This window comes from Somniosus microcephalus, chromosome 27 (genome assembly GCF_052327205.1).
Source record: "Somniosus microcephalus isolate GS21.2 chromosome 27, FLI_Smic_1.0, whole genome shotgun sequence".
Classification (NCBI taxonomy): domain Eukaryota; kingdom Metazoa; phylum Chordata; class Chondrichthyes; order Squaliformes; family Somniosidae; genus Somniosus; species Somniosus microcephalus.
The window spans coordinates 825,330-841,913 of NC_141013.1; the positions used below are offsets into that span (position 1 = coordinate 825,330).

A 16,584-nucleotide genomic window follows, 5' to 3' on the forward strand; every position below is an offset into this window, starting at 1 on the left:
GAGAGGATACCTGGAGCAGTGGGAGAGGAGTTAAGGCATCAGGGTACTGAGGCAGACCTTGTGTAAATGGGGAAAGGTTAAGTATAGTGAAGGGGCAAGGAGTGTTAACATAATCATTTAAAAGGAGGCACAGAGAGGTTAAAGGGCAGAATAAGTAAAATGTGGAAGGGAAAAGGATATTGAGTCTGAATGGGCCACAGCTGCAGTGTTTATATGCAAATACTGCAAAGCATTAGAAATAAAATGAGGCGACTGGAGGCAGGAGTTGAAATGGAGGAACATGATGGAGCCTTGACGGAAATCCACTGGGACGGAGCTGGTAACTGATCCAAACTGGGAAATGTCCACATGTGACAGACTAGGAGTATCTGAGGGGGGGAGTGGGGGTATGTGAGTGGTGGGGTATAGATGGGATGTAACTTCCGATAGATGCTGGGATGTTCCTGAGTGACTGGCCTCTGATAGCAGAGCTTGCTCCCAGCCTGCACCTCCCAGTCTCTGAACAGAACCACTGAAAACAGCTGCTGAACTGTGGGGGCAGCACAGTTACCTGTGGAAACCGGTGAACCAGCAAAGTCTGAAATAGGACTGAGAACAGGAATAGATTTTGTCACATTTTAAAACTGTCTGTATTTGAATTATTTTAGACAGAACCAAGTGGTCCTGTTGGATACCCTGGAACAGGAGATTGCCAAGTTCCGCGAGTGTCATTTAGTGCTGGATATCAATGCGCTTGTAAGTACCGCTGTGTGTCGGATAACGTAGATTGCAGCAGCTACACGAGGAATTGAGATGGCTTCATAATCATAGAATCAGACAGCCCAGCAGGAGGCCATTCGGCCAATCGTGCCTGTGCCAGCTCTTTGAAAGCTATCCATTTAATCCCACTCACTGCTCTTTCCCCACAGCCCTGCATAAACCACAAAAGCAGAATTCGTGAGGCTTATTAATGTCATTGGAGCTGCACTGGGTGTAACTGCCTTAGGCTGCAGTCCATGTCTCATTTACAGGTGGGGGGAGGGGTTTACAGGTGGGGGGAGGGGGGGTTTGCAGTGGGGGGAGGGGGGGTTTGCAGTGGGGGGAGGGGGGGTTTGCAGTGGGGGAGGGGGGTTTTCAGTGGGGGGAGGGGGCTGCAGTGGGGGAGGGGGTTTGCAGTGGGGGGAGGGGGGTTGCAGTGGGGGGAGGGGGGTTTCAGTGGGGGGAGGGGGGTTTCAGTGGGGGAGGGTTTTGCAGTGGGGGGAGGGGGGGTTTCAGTGGGGGGGAGGGGGGTTGCAGTGGGGGGAGGGGGTGGTTTCAGTGGGGGGAGGGTTTTGCAGTGGGGGGAGGGGGGGTTTCAGTGGGGGGGAGGGGGTGTGCAGTGTGGGGAGGGGGGGTTTCAGAGGGGGGAGGGGTTTGCAGTGGGGGGAGGGGGCTGCAGTGGGGGGAGGGGGGTTGCAGTCGGGGGGGAGGGGGGTTTCAGTGGGGGGAGAGGGGGTTGCAGTGGGGGGAGGGGGGGTTTCAGTGGGGGGGAGGGGGTTTGCAGTGGGGGGAGGGGGGGTTTTCAGTGGGGGGAGGGATTTGCAGTGGGGGGGGAGGGCGTTTGCAGTGGGGGGAGGGGGTTTTGAAGTGGGGGGAGGGGGTTTGCAGTGGGGAGCGGGGGTTGCAGTGGGGCGGAGGGGGATTTCAGTGGGGGGGGTTTCAGTGGGGGGGGTTTGCAGTGGGGGGAGGGGTTGCAGTGGGGGGGTGCAGTGGGGGGGTTGCAGTGGGGGGAGGGGGGGGTTTGCAGTGGGGGGAGGGGGGTTGCAGTGGGGGGGGTGCAGTGGGGGGGGTTGCAGTGGGGGGAGGAGGGGGTTTGCAGTGGGGGGAGGGGGGTGCAGTGGGGGGAGGGGGGTTGCAGTGGGGGGAGGGGGGTTGCAGTGGGGGGAGGGGGTTGCAGTGGGGGGAGGGGGGTTGGTGAGGGGATTGTAGTGGGGAGGGGGGTTTGCAGTGGGGAGGGGGGTTTGCAGTGGGGGGGAGGTGTGTTTGCAGTGGGGGGAGGGGGGTTGCAGTGGGGGGAGGGGGTTGTAGTGGGGGGAGGGGGGTTGCAGTGGGGGGAGGGGGGTTGGTGAGGGGGTTGTAGTGGGGAGGGGGGTTTGCAGTGGGGGGAGGGGGGTTTGCAGTGGGGGGAGGGGGGTTTGCAGTGGGGGGAGGGGGGTTGCAGTGGGGGGAGGGGGTTGTAGTGGGGAGGGGGGTTGCAGTGGGGGGAGGGGGGTGCAGTGGGGGGAGGGGGGTGCAGTGGGGGGAGGGGGGTTGCAGTGGGGGGAGGGGGTTGTAGTGGGGAGGGGGGTGCAGTGGGGGGAGGGGTTTGTTGGCTTGTTGCTGGAACAGGAGGCCAGTTCCTGGTCTGTGTCATGTGATCAGCCAGAACTGATATTCAAATATATTTTACTGGCTGGGAATTGAGAGTTTTGCATCCTTTGAATGTAATTAGAGTCTGGTTGTTATTTTAACGGATAAAACACAACACTACTGCTGTGGGAGTGAAGGCGGGGGAGCAGTTTTGGTCGAGCAGTGCATTCCAGAGTTGGGAGTTCAAACCCCAGCAAATCAAGATGTGGAATTGAATTGAATAAATGCAGCCAGTTGTGGGCTGGCCCCAAACACGACCCTGAAACCCTCAGATTGTGATCCAGCCACACGATGGATGTGACAGCGTGGGTAGGACGGAGGTAGTTTGTAACCTGCTGGAAAATATACCTGCTGTCCGTGTGTGTTCCTTTAATGCCCAAATTTGGGATAATTGTTGAAAAAGATTTTGCCTTTCTGTCACTGTAATGATGCCGGTCCGTTTAACATCAATATTAAAATGTGATGAGCTGCGTCCTGAACTCTGCGCGTTCTCCATTCCCTGCTCCCCACCTGGCTCCTTAAACAAAGGTATTACGAGGCAGAAATAACAGAAGCAAATGCTGGGAGCACTCAGCAGGCCAGGCAGCATCCGTGGAGAGAGAAACAGAGTTAACGTTTCGGGTCTGGGACCCTTCATCAGAACTGGAAAAGGCTGGAAATGTAACATATTAAGCAGGCGCAGACAGCGGGGGGTGGGGGGGGGGGGCACGGGAGGAAGGAATTGAAGGAACATTCTGTGCTAGGGTAGGAGGTAGGAGGGATTAAATGTTGCAAATGGAGATGGCAGAATCATAAACAGCCTGAAAAATGGGGGCAGTGCTTATAGTCTGAAATTGTTGAACTCTGTGTTGAGTCCAGAAGGCTGTAAAGTGCCTAATCGAAAGATGAGGTGCTGTTCCTCGAGCTTACGCTGAGCTTCATTGGAACAGTGTAAGAGGCCGAGGACGGTGAGGTCCGAGTGGGCGTGGAGTGGAGAATTAAAGTGACAGGCGACCGGAAGCTCGGGGTCACCCTTACGGACTGAACGGAGGTGTTCCGCAAAGCGGTCACCCAATCTGCGTTTGGTCTCCCCAATGTAGAGGAGACCGCATCGTGAGCAGCGAATACAGTATATTAAACTGCAAGAAGTACAAGTAAATCGCTGTTTCACCTGGAAGGAGTGTTTGGGGCCCTGGACAGTGGGAAGGGGGGAGGTAAAAGGGCAGGTGTTGCATCTCCTGCGCTTGCACGGGAAGGTGCCGGGCGAAGGGGAAGGGCTGTTGGGGGTGATAGAGCAGTGGACTAGAGTGTTGCGGAGGGAGCGGTCCCTTCGGAATGCTGAAAGGGGAGGGGAAGATGCATTTGGTGGTGGGATCACGTTGGAGGTGGCAGAAATGGTGGAGGATGATCTGTTGAATGTGGAGGCTAATGTGGTGAAAGATGAGGACAAGGGGAACCCTATCGTGATTCTAGGAGGGAGGGGAAGGGGTGAGAGCAGAAGTGCGGGAGATAGAACGGACATGGTCAAGGGCCGTGTCAACCACAGTAGAGGGGAATTCTCGGTTGAGGAAAAAGAACGACATTTCAGAAGCACTGGTGTGGAAGGTGGCATCGTCAGAACAGATGCGGCGGAGATGGAGAAACTGGGAGAATGGAATAGAGTCCTTACAGGAAGCGGGGTGGGAGGAAGTGTAGTCCGGGTAGCTGTGGGAGTCAGTGGGCTTGTAGTGAATGTTTGTCAAGAGCCTATCCCCAGAGATGGAGACAGAGAAGTGAAGGAAGGGAAGGGAAGAGTCGGAGATGGACCATGTGAAGGTGAGGGAAGGGTGGAAATTGGAAGTAAAGTGAATGAAATTTTCTAGTTCAGGGCGCGAGCAGGAAACGGCACCGATACAGTCATCGATGTACCGGAAAAAGAGGCGAGGGAGGGGACCTGAGTAGGACTGGAACAAAGAGTGTTCCACATATCCCACGAAAAGGCAGGCATAGCTAGGACCCATGCGGGTACCCATAGCAACACCTTTAATTTGGAGGAAGTGAGTGGAGTCGAGGGAGAAGTTGTTCAATGTGAGTTTGTCAATAGCCTATCCCCAGACTATGTTTCAGACTATAACCCCTGCCCCCATTTTTCAGGCTGTTTATGATTCTGTCATCCCCATTTGCAACATTTAATCTCTCCTACCCTAGCACAGAATGTTCCTTCACTTCCTTCCTCCCCCTTTCCCTGTCTCGGCACCTGCTTAATATCTGTTACATCTCCAGCCTTTTCCAGTTCTGATGAAGGGTCCCAGACCTGAAACATTAACTCTGTTTCTCTCTCCACAGATGATGCCTGGCCTGCTGAGTGCTTCCAGCATTTTCTGTTGTTATTTCAGATTTTCAGCATCCACAGTATTTTGCTATTGTATTAGTATTACGAGGCAGAGCTGGATATCGGGTCTCAGTTGCAGGAAATGTTTATTGTGCCAGACTCTGCAATACTTGGCCATACATTGTTTTCCTTGTTTCTGTGAATCGAACCGGTGCTGAGCAGGAACTCGCCCTCATGGACTGTATTCCACCTCAACTTATGTTGGTTAACATATTTTTGTGGAAACTTTTCTGAATATGATTAATTTTAAAACTAAATTTTGTTCATTCTTTTCCCTTTAGTTCACAGAAGCGAAATGTTACTACAATAAGCTGGTTAACATTCGAAAGGAAATGATAACATTGCACGAAAAGACAAGTAAACTAAAGGTAAGTGACAACACAGACCCTCCCCTGGGGAACATCGCACGGACCCTCCCCTGGGGAACATCGCACGGACCCTCCCCTGGGGAATATCGCACGGACCCTCCCCTGGGGAACATCGCACGGACCCTCCCCATGGAACATCGCACGGACCCTCCCCTGGGGAACATCGCACGGACCCTCCCCTGGGGAACATCGCACGGACCCTCCCCTGGGGAATATCACGCGGACCCTCCCCATGGAACATCGCACGGACCCTCCCCTGGGGAATATCACACAGACCCTCCCCCGGGGAATATCACACGGACCCTCCCCTGGGGAACATCGCACGGACCCTCCCCTGGGGAATATCACACGGACCCTCCCCTGGGGAACATCGCACGGACCCTCCCCTGGGGAATATCACACGGACCCTCCCCTGGGGAACATCACGTGGACCCTCCCCTGGGGAACATCGCACGGACCCTCCCCTGGGGAACATCGCACGGACCCTCCCCTGGGGAACATCGCACGGACCCTCCCCTGGGGAACATCGCACGGACCCTCCCCTGGGGAACATCACGTGGACCCTCCCCTGGGGAACATCGCACGGACCCTCCCCTGGGGAACATCGCACGGACCCTCCCCTGGGGAACATCGCACGGACCCTCCCCTGGGGAACATCGCACGGACCCTCCCCTGGGGAACATCACACAGACCCTCCCCCGGGGAACATCGCACGGACCCTCCCCTGGGGAACATCGCACGGACCCTCCCCTGGGGAACATCGCACGGACCCTCCCCTGGGGAACATCGCACGGACCCTCCCCATGGGGAACATCGCACGGACCCTCCCCTGGGGAACATCGCACGGACCCTCCCCTGGGGAACATCGCACGGACCCTCCCCTGGGGAACATCGCACGGACCCTCCCCTGGGGAACATCACACGGACCCTCCCCCGGGGAACATCACACGGACCCTCCCCTGGGGAACATCGCACGGACCCTCCCCTGGGGAACATCGCGCGGACCCTCCCCCGGGGAATATCACGCGGACCCTCCCCTGGGGAACATCGCACGGACCCTCCCCTGGGGAACATCGCACGGACCCTCCCCTGGGGAACATCGCACGGACCCTCCCCTGGGGAACATCGCACGGACCCTCCCCTGGGGAACATCGCACGGACCCTCCCCTGGGGAACATCGCACGGACCCTCCCCTGGGGAACATCGCACGGACCCTCCCCTGGGGAACATCGCACGGACCCTCCCCCGGGGAATATCACACGGACCCTCCCCTGGGGAACATCGCACGGACCCTCCCCTGGGGAACATCGCACGGACCCTCCCCTGGGGAACATCGCACGGACCCTCCCCTGGGGAACATCACACAGACCCTCCCCTGGGGAACATCGCACGGACCCTCCCCTGGGGAACATCGCACGGACCCTCCCCTGGGGAATATAACGCGGACCCTCCCCTGGGGAACATCGCACGGACCCTCCCCTGGGGAATATCGCACGGACCCTCCCCTGGGGAACATCGCACGGACCCTCCCCTGGGGAACATCGCACGGACCCTCCCCTGGGGAATATCGCACGGACCCTCCCCTGGGGAACATCACACAGACCCTCCCCTGGGGAACATCGCACGGACCCTCCCCTGGGGAACATCGCGTGGACCCTCCCCTGGGGAACATCGCACGGACCCTCCCCTGGGGAACATCGCACGGACCCTCCCCTGGGGAACATCGCACGGACCCTCCCCATGGAACATCGCACGGACCCTCCCCTGGGGAACATCGCGTGGACCCTCCCCATGGAACATCACACAGACCCTCCCCTGGGGAACATCGCACGGACCCTCCCCTGGGGAACATCGCACGGACCCTCCCCTGGGGAACATCGCACGGACCCTCCCCTGGGGAACATCGCGTGGACCCTCCCCATGGAACATCGCACAGACCCTCCCCTGGGGAACATCGCACGGACCCTCCCCTGGGGAACATCGCACGGACCCTCCCCTGGGGAACATCACACAGACCCTCCCCTGGGGAACATCGCACGGACCCTCCCCATGGAACATCACACAGACCCTCCCCTGGGGAACATCGCACGGACCCTCCCCTGGGGAACATCGCACAGACCCTCCCCTGGGGAACATCACACAGACCCTCCCCTGGGGAACATCGCACGGACCCTCCCCATGGAACATCACACAGACCCTCCCCTGGGGAACATCGCACGGACCCTCCCCATGGAACATCACACAGACCCTCCCTTGGGGAACATCGCACGGACCCTCCCCTGGGGAACATCGCACGGACCCTCCCCTGGGGAACATCGCACGGACCCTCCCCTGGGGAACATCGCACGGACCCTCCCCTGGGGAACATCGCACGGACCCTCCCCTGGGGAACATCGCACGGACCCTCCCCTGGGGAACATCGCACGGACCCTCCCCATGGGGAACATCACACGGACCCTCCACATGGAACATCGCACAGACCCTCCCCTGGGGAACATCGCACGGACCCTCCCCATGGAACATCGCACGGACCCTCCCCTGGGGAACATCGCACGGACCCTCCCCATGGAACATCGCACAGACCCTCCCCTGGGGAACATCACACGGACCCTCCCCATGGAACATCGCACGGACCCTCCCCTGGGGAACATCGCACGGACCCTCCCCTGGGGAACATCGCACGGACCCTCCCCTGGGGAACATCGCACGGACCCTCCCCTGGGGAACATCGCACGGACCCTCCCCTGGGGAACATCACACAGACCCTCCCCTGGGGAACATCGCACGGACCCTCCCCTGGGGAACATCGCACGGACCCTCCCCATGGGGAACATCGCGTGGACCCTCCCCTGGGGAACATCGCACGGACCCTCCCCTGGGGAACATCGCACGGACCCTCCCCTGGGGAACATCGCACGGACCCTCCCCTGGGGAACATCGCACGGACCCTCCCCTGGGGAACATCGCACGGACCCTCCCCTGGGGAACATCGCACGGACCCTCCCCTGGGAAACATCGCACGGACCCTCCCCTGGGGAACATCGCACGGACCCTCCCCTGGGGAACATCGCACGGACCCTCCCCTGGGAAACATCGCACGGACCCTCCCCTGGGGAACATCGCACGGACCCTCCCCTGGGGAACATCGCACGGACCCTCCCCTGGGGAACATCGCACGGACCCTCCCCTGGGGAACATCGCACGGACCCTCCCCTGGGGAACATCGCACGGACCCTCCCCTGGGGAACATCGCACTGACCCTCCCCTGGGGAACATCGCACGGACCCTCCCCATGGAACATCGCACGGACCCTCCCCTGGGGAACATCGCACGGACCCTCCCCTGGGGAACATCGCACGGACCCTCCCCTGGGGAACATCGCACGGACCCTCCCCTGGGGAACATCGCACGGACCCTCCCCTGGGGAACATCGCACGGACCCTCCCCTGGGGAACATCGCACGGACCCTCCCCTGGGGAACATCGCACGGACCCTCCCCATGGAACATCGCACGGACCCTCCCCTGGGGAACATCGCACGGACCCTCCCCATGGAACATCGCACGGACCCTCCCCTGGGGAACATCGCACGGACCCTCCCCCGGGGAACATCGCACGGACCCTCCCCCGGGGAACATCGCACTGACCCTCCCCTGGGGAACATCGCACGGACCCTCCCCTGGGGAACATCGCACGGACCCTCCCCTGGGGAACATCGCACGGACCCTCCCCTGGGGAACATCGCACTGACCCTCCCCTGGGGAACATCGCACGGACCCTCCCCTGGGGAACATCGCACGGACCCTCCCCTGGGGAACATCGCACGGACCCTCCCCTGGGGAACATCGCACGGACCCTCCCCATGGAACATCGCACGGACCCTCCCCTGGGGAACATCGCACGGACCCTCCCCTGGGGAACATCGCACGGACCCTCCCCTGGGGAATATAACGCGGACCCTCCCCTGGGGAACATCGCACGGACCCTCCCCTGGGGAACATCGCACGGACCCTCCCCTGGGGAACATCGCACGGACCCTCCCCTGGGGAACATCGCACGGACCCTCCCCTGGGGAACATCGCACGGACCCTCCCCTGGGGAACATCGCACGGACCCTCCCCTGGGGAACATCGCACGGACCCTCCCCTGGGGAACATCGCACGGACCCTCCCCTGGGGAACATCGCACGGACCCTCCCCTGGGGAACATCGCACGGACCCTCCCCTGGGGAACATCGCACGGACCCTCCCCTGGGGAACATCGCACGGACCCTCCCCTGGGGAACATCGCACGGACCCTCCCCTGGGGAACATCGCACGGACCCTCCCCTGGGGAACATCGCACGGACCCTCCCCTGGGGAACATCGCACGGACCCTCCCCTGGGGAACATCGCACGGACCCTCCCCTGGGGAACATCGCACGGACCCTCCCCTGGGGAACATCACACAGACCCTCCCCTCGGGTACATCACACGGACCCTCCCCATGGGGAACATCACACGGACCCTCCCCATGGAACATCACACAGACCCTCCCCATGGAACATCACACAGACCCTCCCAAAGGGAACATCGCACGGACCCTCCCAAAGGGAACATCGCACGGACCCTCCCCTGGGGAACATCACACGGACCCTCCCCATGGAACATCACACGGACCCTCCCCTGGGGAACATCGCACGGACCCTCCCCTGGGGAACATCACCCAGACCCTCCCCTGGGGAACATCACACGGACCCTCCCCATGGAACATCACACGGACCCTCCCCGGGGAACATCGCACGGACCCTCCCCTGGGGAACATCGCACGGACCCTCCCCTGGGGAACATCGCACGGACCCTCCCCTGGGGAACATCGCACGGACCCTCCCCTGGGGAACATCGCACGGACCTTCCCTGGGGAACATCGCACGGACCCTCCCCTGGGGAACATCGCACGGACCCTCCCCTGGGGAACATCGCACGGACCCTCCCCTGGGGAACATCGCACGGACCCTCCCCTGGGGAACATCACACAGACCCTCCCCTCGGGTACATCACACGGACCCTCCCCTGGGGAACATCACACGGACCCTCCCCTGGGGAACATCACACGGACCCTCCCCTCGGGTACATCATTTCCAACCCTTTTCCAATCTGAATAACTCTTAGTTTTCTGTCCATTAACCAGCTTTCTGTTGTGAAGCGTGTTTATGCAATTGGATCAGGAGAAATTGCTCATAGTGGAGCGAGGCTGCCAATGTTGGACCGAGGATTTGGGATATTTCCCTCTGTTACTCGGTTTGTGGTTGTATTTATTCCCAGGTGATGTCAGCTTTCCAGTCGGACCTTCCCCGCCAGCGTTCCGCCACTTATTCTTGACCGCTGACGTCCCCATTTCAAATGGCTGCCATTTCAGTGCTTGGTGCGATGAGCAAGAGTTTTGCCTCCTCAGTGCACGGACTCGCCGTGAGGGACCTTGGGGGCTTTGCTGGCAGATGCTTTCATTTTTCTTTGACTCTCTTGTTCACTTTACCCACCCAGCTGATTGTGAGAGGGGCAGATTGTCTGCTCACAGGGTGGTAGTGTAACAATGGAGCAGATGCCGGGGCCTGAGAATATAGTTGGATCTGCCACTTTAGTGTCGAGTACGATTTTCCAGCTTAGACTGACCTTAAAGGCTCTGAAAAGAAACCTAGCTTTATTTGAGTGTTGAACCTTCCACCCACTTAGGACTGGGTGCTCCCTTTGCCAGTCTGGGGCTGTGACCTGTCAAAGGGTTCGAGGATTTTTAGGCCTTATTTTATTTCCGATTATAGTGCGTTGTCATTACTGTCTCCTGCTATTTTTTTTAATTTTTGTTAAATATTTCCAAGGCTTTAGCCGAGGAGGAAGAGCTGAAAAAAGAGAGGCTAGGGAGTGTCAGGAAATCCAAACATTAGTTTGGATCAGTTGGCATCAGGACTTAAACACACAATCTGGGCGGACAATCAAGTGCAGTACTGAGGGAGTGCTGCATTGTCAGAAATACCACCATTCAAAGAAGAGCAGGCGTTCTTCAGGGAGCCCGACCAACATAGCGACAGCACTCAGTGTGGCAATGAGGCCACCTCTTCCCTTAACGCTTTGTCCTACCCGCTTCCAGGCTATCCCAGGGTGTAGCTATCGATGTGTTGCCCACACAGCTGTGAAACAGGTGACTGATGCATGGGCCAACATGGCGAGGACACCCCCATGGACTAGCTTCCCAATGGCACAGCATTGCTGCATACTGTATTCCCAAATAGGTGACCTAGTCTATGTTCTGTAACATCTCCGCTCTGAGCTTGTTAATATCAGTGTTGTCCATTCCAGCTTTCGTGGTTCAGAGCTTCAGTCTGACGTTGCCCAATTTTATTGTCTTTTTTTCTTTGTATTTCTTCTTCTGCCATTGGTGCATCGCTGAAGTCCGCGCCTCCACCTGTGACCAGTGCTCTCCATTTGTTCATTCACGTGCCTCCAGTCGGAGAGCAGTCTTTAATCTAAACTTTGCTTTTGTTCTTTCCTTCACTTTAACACAACATTCCATCATAAGATTCCTAAATGATGATGATGCACTTCTGAGGAAATTTATTACATTGTAAAATTTGCTAGATGAATGTTGGGAGCACTGAGTTAGGAGGAACAGTAAGTAGTGCAGGTGGGAGCAGGAAGTTACAAAGGGTCGAGGACAGATTAGGTGAGAGAGCGAAACTATGGCAAATGGAGATCAGTGTGGGCAAGTGTTAGGCCATCCACTTTGGATCCAAGAAAGGTAAATTGGAATATTTTCTAAATGTGGGAAACTAGAAACTGTGGAAGAGCAGAGAGATTTGGGTGTCCATGTAAAAGCTAGTGAACAGGTACAAAAAGTAATCCGAAAGGGTAATAGAATGTTGGCCTCTATCTCAGAGGGGCTGGAATACAAAGGGGTGGAACTTACTGACTGCACTCCAGTTATTACAGGCTGATGGGTCTCCCTATCTTGCTAGCTTTGTGATCAGGATCTTTCTTCATGATGGCGTATTTCATATACCTGTACTGTGTTCCTTTGGCCATTATATATCATTGATCATCGATCATTTCTACTGTTATTTTATTAACTCAGTCACTCTTCAACCAGTTACTGTTCAGGTCCCTCTCTCCAGCTCAAGTTCTGTCACGAATCTTTACCTTGTGGTTTAGGTCAGTTGAAAATTTCTGAAAAGTGTGTTTGACTGTCCCTTCTCTTGTAGTCAATGTCAACTCCATCTGCGCTTCTGTGGGGAGTGGCCTTTGTCCCTCGGAGTTATTGTGAAACCTTTAAAACACTCCTTTGTTTCTTCTCATCTATTTGCAGAGACGAGCGTTAAAGCTCCAGCAGCAGCGGCGGAAGGACGAGCTGGAGCGGGAACAGCGGCGAGAGAAGGAGCTGGAGCGGGAGCGGCAACTCATTGCCAAGCCTGCGAAGCTCTCCTAGCCCAGCCAATGCCACGGGGCCAACGTGGTGGCTTAGCTCGGAGAACTCCTGCAGACTGGAATCTCTTTGCCATTTACAGGATGTCTTGTGGTCCCTTCTCGATGGCTTGGAGCAGGAAATTATGACGTCTAACCTTCTGTTTGTTTCTATGTTTGGGATTAATTTAAAATACAGGCAGTGTATAAAATTCAAATGCTGATTTTGAGAAGTGGAGGTTTGCAGTTGAGTAACTTTTCAATACAATATATTGTAGCCTGCGTTCCTGCTGTGGGATCTTAAACTGCCTCCTTGGATTGTTTTGAAGCACAAGCGCTGCCCCGTCACGCGATGCCGTCACGCATTGCCCGGTCACCCACTGCACCGTCACGCGCTGCCCAGTCACGCGCTGCCCTGTCACCCACTGTCCCGTCACGCGATGTCGGCAACACATTCTTCCAGGTTTATATATTTTTTAAATAGTCCAGGCCCTGAAATTACTGTTGTGAACAGAAGACTGTTTGACTGGAAACCCGTATTCATCTCACTTGAGTTAGGAGCTCGTTTGGTGCCCCGAGGTGAGCTGGTGCCCCGAGGTGAGCTGGTGCCCCGAGGTGAGCTGGTGACATCCTTGATTCACACCAGTCAAAATCGGAGGAACTATTGATGGAAGCCAGGCCCAACTTGCTGTTTGAGTGTTGACTGGGAGTCGTGAGTTCATTGAGCCTGTTTACATCTCCAGAGCCTCCCAGGATATCGGCGCGGCCTTCCAGGAAATGTTAGGCTGGGTGAGAATATTGAAAATTCAATTTAGGAGCATGTCGAGGTGTTTGGTTTGGAAGTTTTGGACCTTTGTTAGGATCAGTTCCGGCTTTAGATTGTGTGCTGGGCGATTCACTGAGTACAGCCTGAGTTTCTGAGCACAGATACTAGAAGTTATGTAAGATGCAGTGAGGGAGTGTGTCCTGTCTGGTCTATCAGGGCACATGCAATGGTTTCACTTTGGGCTGGTGCCATATTAGCAACTAATTGTACAAATTGTTTCACATCACATTATGTTCTCTGGTCATTGTCACAACTTCCTGCAAACCAATAAACTTTGAATTTCTCACCCCATTTCTGTGTGTTTAGCTTTTAATTACTGAGATCGATACATTTTTGGACTCTAAAAGGCAATCAAGGGATATGGGGATCGGGCGGGAAAGTGGAGTTGAGGTCGATGATCAGCCGTGATCTTATTGAGGGGCCGTAGTGCCTACTCCTGCTCCTATTTCTTATGCTTTGACTGAGGTTAAGTTTTCACTGATCCAGTTTTGCTTTTAATAAAATAGCTTTACTACGTTAATTGTTCATAAAATTTCTATGAAGGAAATTATATATATTTTTTCCCCACCGATTCTCTCCTTGGAGACTTTTAACTTCCTCCTGAGATCACCTGGTCTCCTGCGGTCCTGGTCACCTGCGGTCCTGGTCACCTCCGGACCTGGTCACCTCCGGACCTGGTCACCTCCGGACCTGGTCACCTCCGGACCTGGTCACCTGCGGTCCTGGTCTCCTGCGGTCCTGGTCACCTGCGGTCCTGGTCACCTGCGGTCCTGGTCACCTGCGGTCCTGGTCTCCTGCGGACCTGGTCACCTGCGGACCTGGTCACCTGCGGTCCTGGTCACCTGCGGTCCTGGTCTCCTGCGGTCCTGGTCACCTGCGGTCCTGGTCACCTGCGGTCCTGGTCTCCTGCGGTCCTGGTCTCCTGCGGTCCTGGTCACCTGCGGTCCTGGTCACCTGCGGTCCTGGTCACCTCCGGACCTGGTCACCTCCGGACCTGGTCACCTCCGGACCTGGTCACCTGCGGTCCTGGTCACCTGCGGACCTGGTCACCTGCGGTCCTGATCTCCTGCGGTCCTGGTCACCTGCGGTCCTGGTCACCTGCGGTCCTGGTCACCTGCGGTCCTGGTCTCCTGCGGACCTGGTCACCTGCGGTCCTGGTCACCTGCGGTCCTGGTCTCCTGCGGTCCTGGTCACCTCCGGACCTGGTCACCTGCGGTCCTGGTCACCTGCGGTCCTGGTCACCTCCGGACCTGGTCACCTGCGGTCCTGGTCACCTGCGGTCCTGGTCACCTGCGGTCCTGGTCTCCTGCGGTCCTGGTCTCCTGCGGTCCTGGTCACCTGCGGTCCTGGTCACCTGCGGTCCTGGTCACCTGCGGTCCTGGTCACCTGCGGTCCTGGTCTCCTGCGGTCCTGGTCTCCTGCGGTCCTGGTCACATCCGGACCTGGTCATCTCCGGACCTGGTCACCTGCGGTCCTGGTCACCTGCGGTCCTGGTCTCCTGCGGTCCTGGTCACCTCCGGACCTGGTCACCTGCGGTCCTGGTCACCTGCGGTCCTGGTCACCTGCGGTCCTGGTCACCTCCGGTCCTGGTCACCTCCGGACCTGGTCACCGGTCCTGGTCACCTGCGGTCCTGGTCACCTCCGGACCTGGTCACCTGCGGTCCTGGTCACCTGCGGTCCTGGTCTCCTGCGGTCCTGGTCTCCTGCGGTCCTGGTCACCTGCGGTCCTGGTCACCTCCGGACCTGGTCACCTGCGGTCCTGGTCTCCTGCGGTCCTGGTCACCTCCGGACCTGGTCACCTGCGGTCCTGGTCACCTGCGGTCCTGGTCTCCTGCGGTCCTGGTCACCTGCGGTCCTGGTCACCTGCGGTCCTGGTCTCCTGCGGTCCTGGTCACCTACGGACCTGGTCACCTGCGGTCCTGGTCACCTGCGGTCCTGGTCACCTGCGGTCCTGGTCACCTGCGGTCCTGGTCACCTCCGGACCTGGTCACCTGCGGTCCTGGTCTCCTGCGGTCCTGGTCTCCTGCGGTCCTGGTCACCTCCGGACCTGGTCATCTCCAGACCTGGTCACCTGCGGTCCTGGTCACCTGCGGTCCTGGTCTCCTGCGGTCCTGGTCACCTCCGGACCTGGTCACCTGCGGTCCTGGTCACCTCCGGACCTGGTCACCGGTCCTGGTCACCTGCGGTCCTGGTCACCTCCGGACCTGGTCACCTGCGGTCCTGGTCACCTGCGGCCCTGGTCACCTGCGGTCCTGGTCTCCTGCGGTCCTGGTCACCTGCGGTCCTGGTCACCTCCGGACCTGGTCACCTGCGGTCCTGGTCTCCTGCGGTCCTGGTCACCTCCGGACCTGGTCACCTGCGGTCCTGGTCACCTGCGGTCCTGGTCTCCTGCGGTCCTGGTCACCTGCGGTCCTGGTCTCCTGCGGTCCTGGTCACCTCCGGACCTGGTCACCTGCGGTCCTGGTCACCTGCGGTCCTGGTCACCTGCGGTCCTGGTCTCCTGCGGTCCTGGTCACCTGCGGTCCTGGTCACCTGCGGTCCTGGTCTCCTGCGGTCCTGGTCTCCTGCGGTCCTGGTCACCTGCGGTCCTGGTCTCCTGCGGTCCTGGTCACCTGCGGTCCTGGTCTCCTGCGGTCCTGGTCACCTCCGGACCTCGTCACCTGCGGTCCTGGTCACCTGCGGTCCTGGTCTCCTGCGGTCCTGGTCACCAGCGGTCCTGGTCACCTGCGGTCCTGGTCACCTCCGGACCTGGTCACCTGCGGTCCTGGTCACCTCCGGACCTGGTCACCTGCGGTCCTGGTCACCTGCGGTCCTGGTCACCTGCGGTCCTGGTCTCCTGCGGTCCTGGTCACCTGCGGTCCTGGTCACCTCCGGACCTGGTCACCTGCGGTCCTGGTCACCTGCGGTCCTGGTCTCCTGCGGTCCTGGTCACCTCCGGACCTGGTCACCTCCGGACCTGGTCACCTCCGGACCTGGTCACCTGCGGTCCTGGTCACCTCCGGTCCTGGTCTCCTGCGGTCCTGGTCACCTGCGGTCCTGGTCTCCTGCGGTCCTGGTCACCTGCGGTCCTGGTCACCTGCGGTCCTGGTCACCTGCGGTCCTGGTCTCCTGCGGTCCTGGTCACCTGCGGTCCTGGTCACCTGCGGTCCTGGTCTCCTGCGGTCCTGGTCTCCTGCGGTCCTGGTCACCTCCGGTCCTGGTCACCTCCGGACCTGGTCACCTGCGGTCCTGGTCTCCTGCGGTC

General features: G+C 58.5%; 1 protein-coding gene across 1 annotated transcript; it reads left to right on the plus strand.

The window, feature by feature from the left end:
• The first annotated feature begins 270 nt into the window (after positions 1-270).
• Positions 271-13,631, plus strand: bloc1s6 (biogenesis of lysosomal organelles complex-1, subunit 6, pallidin). Its single transcript, XM_085968952.1, has 4 exons — positions 271-319; positions 632-735; positions 4,999-5,085; positions 12,420-13,631. Exons 1-4 carry the CDS (start codon positions 271-273, stop codon positions 12,537-12,539), a joined length of 360 nt encoding a protein of 119 aa, XP_085825078.1. The 3' UTR covers positions 12,540-13,631.
• The last annotated feature ends 2,953 nt before the right edge of the window (positions 13,632-16,584 follow it).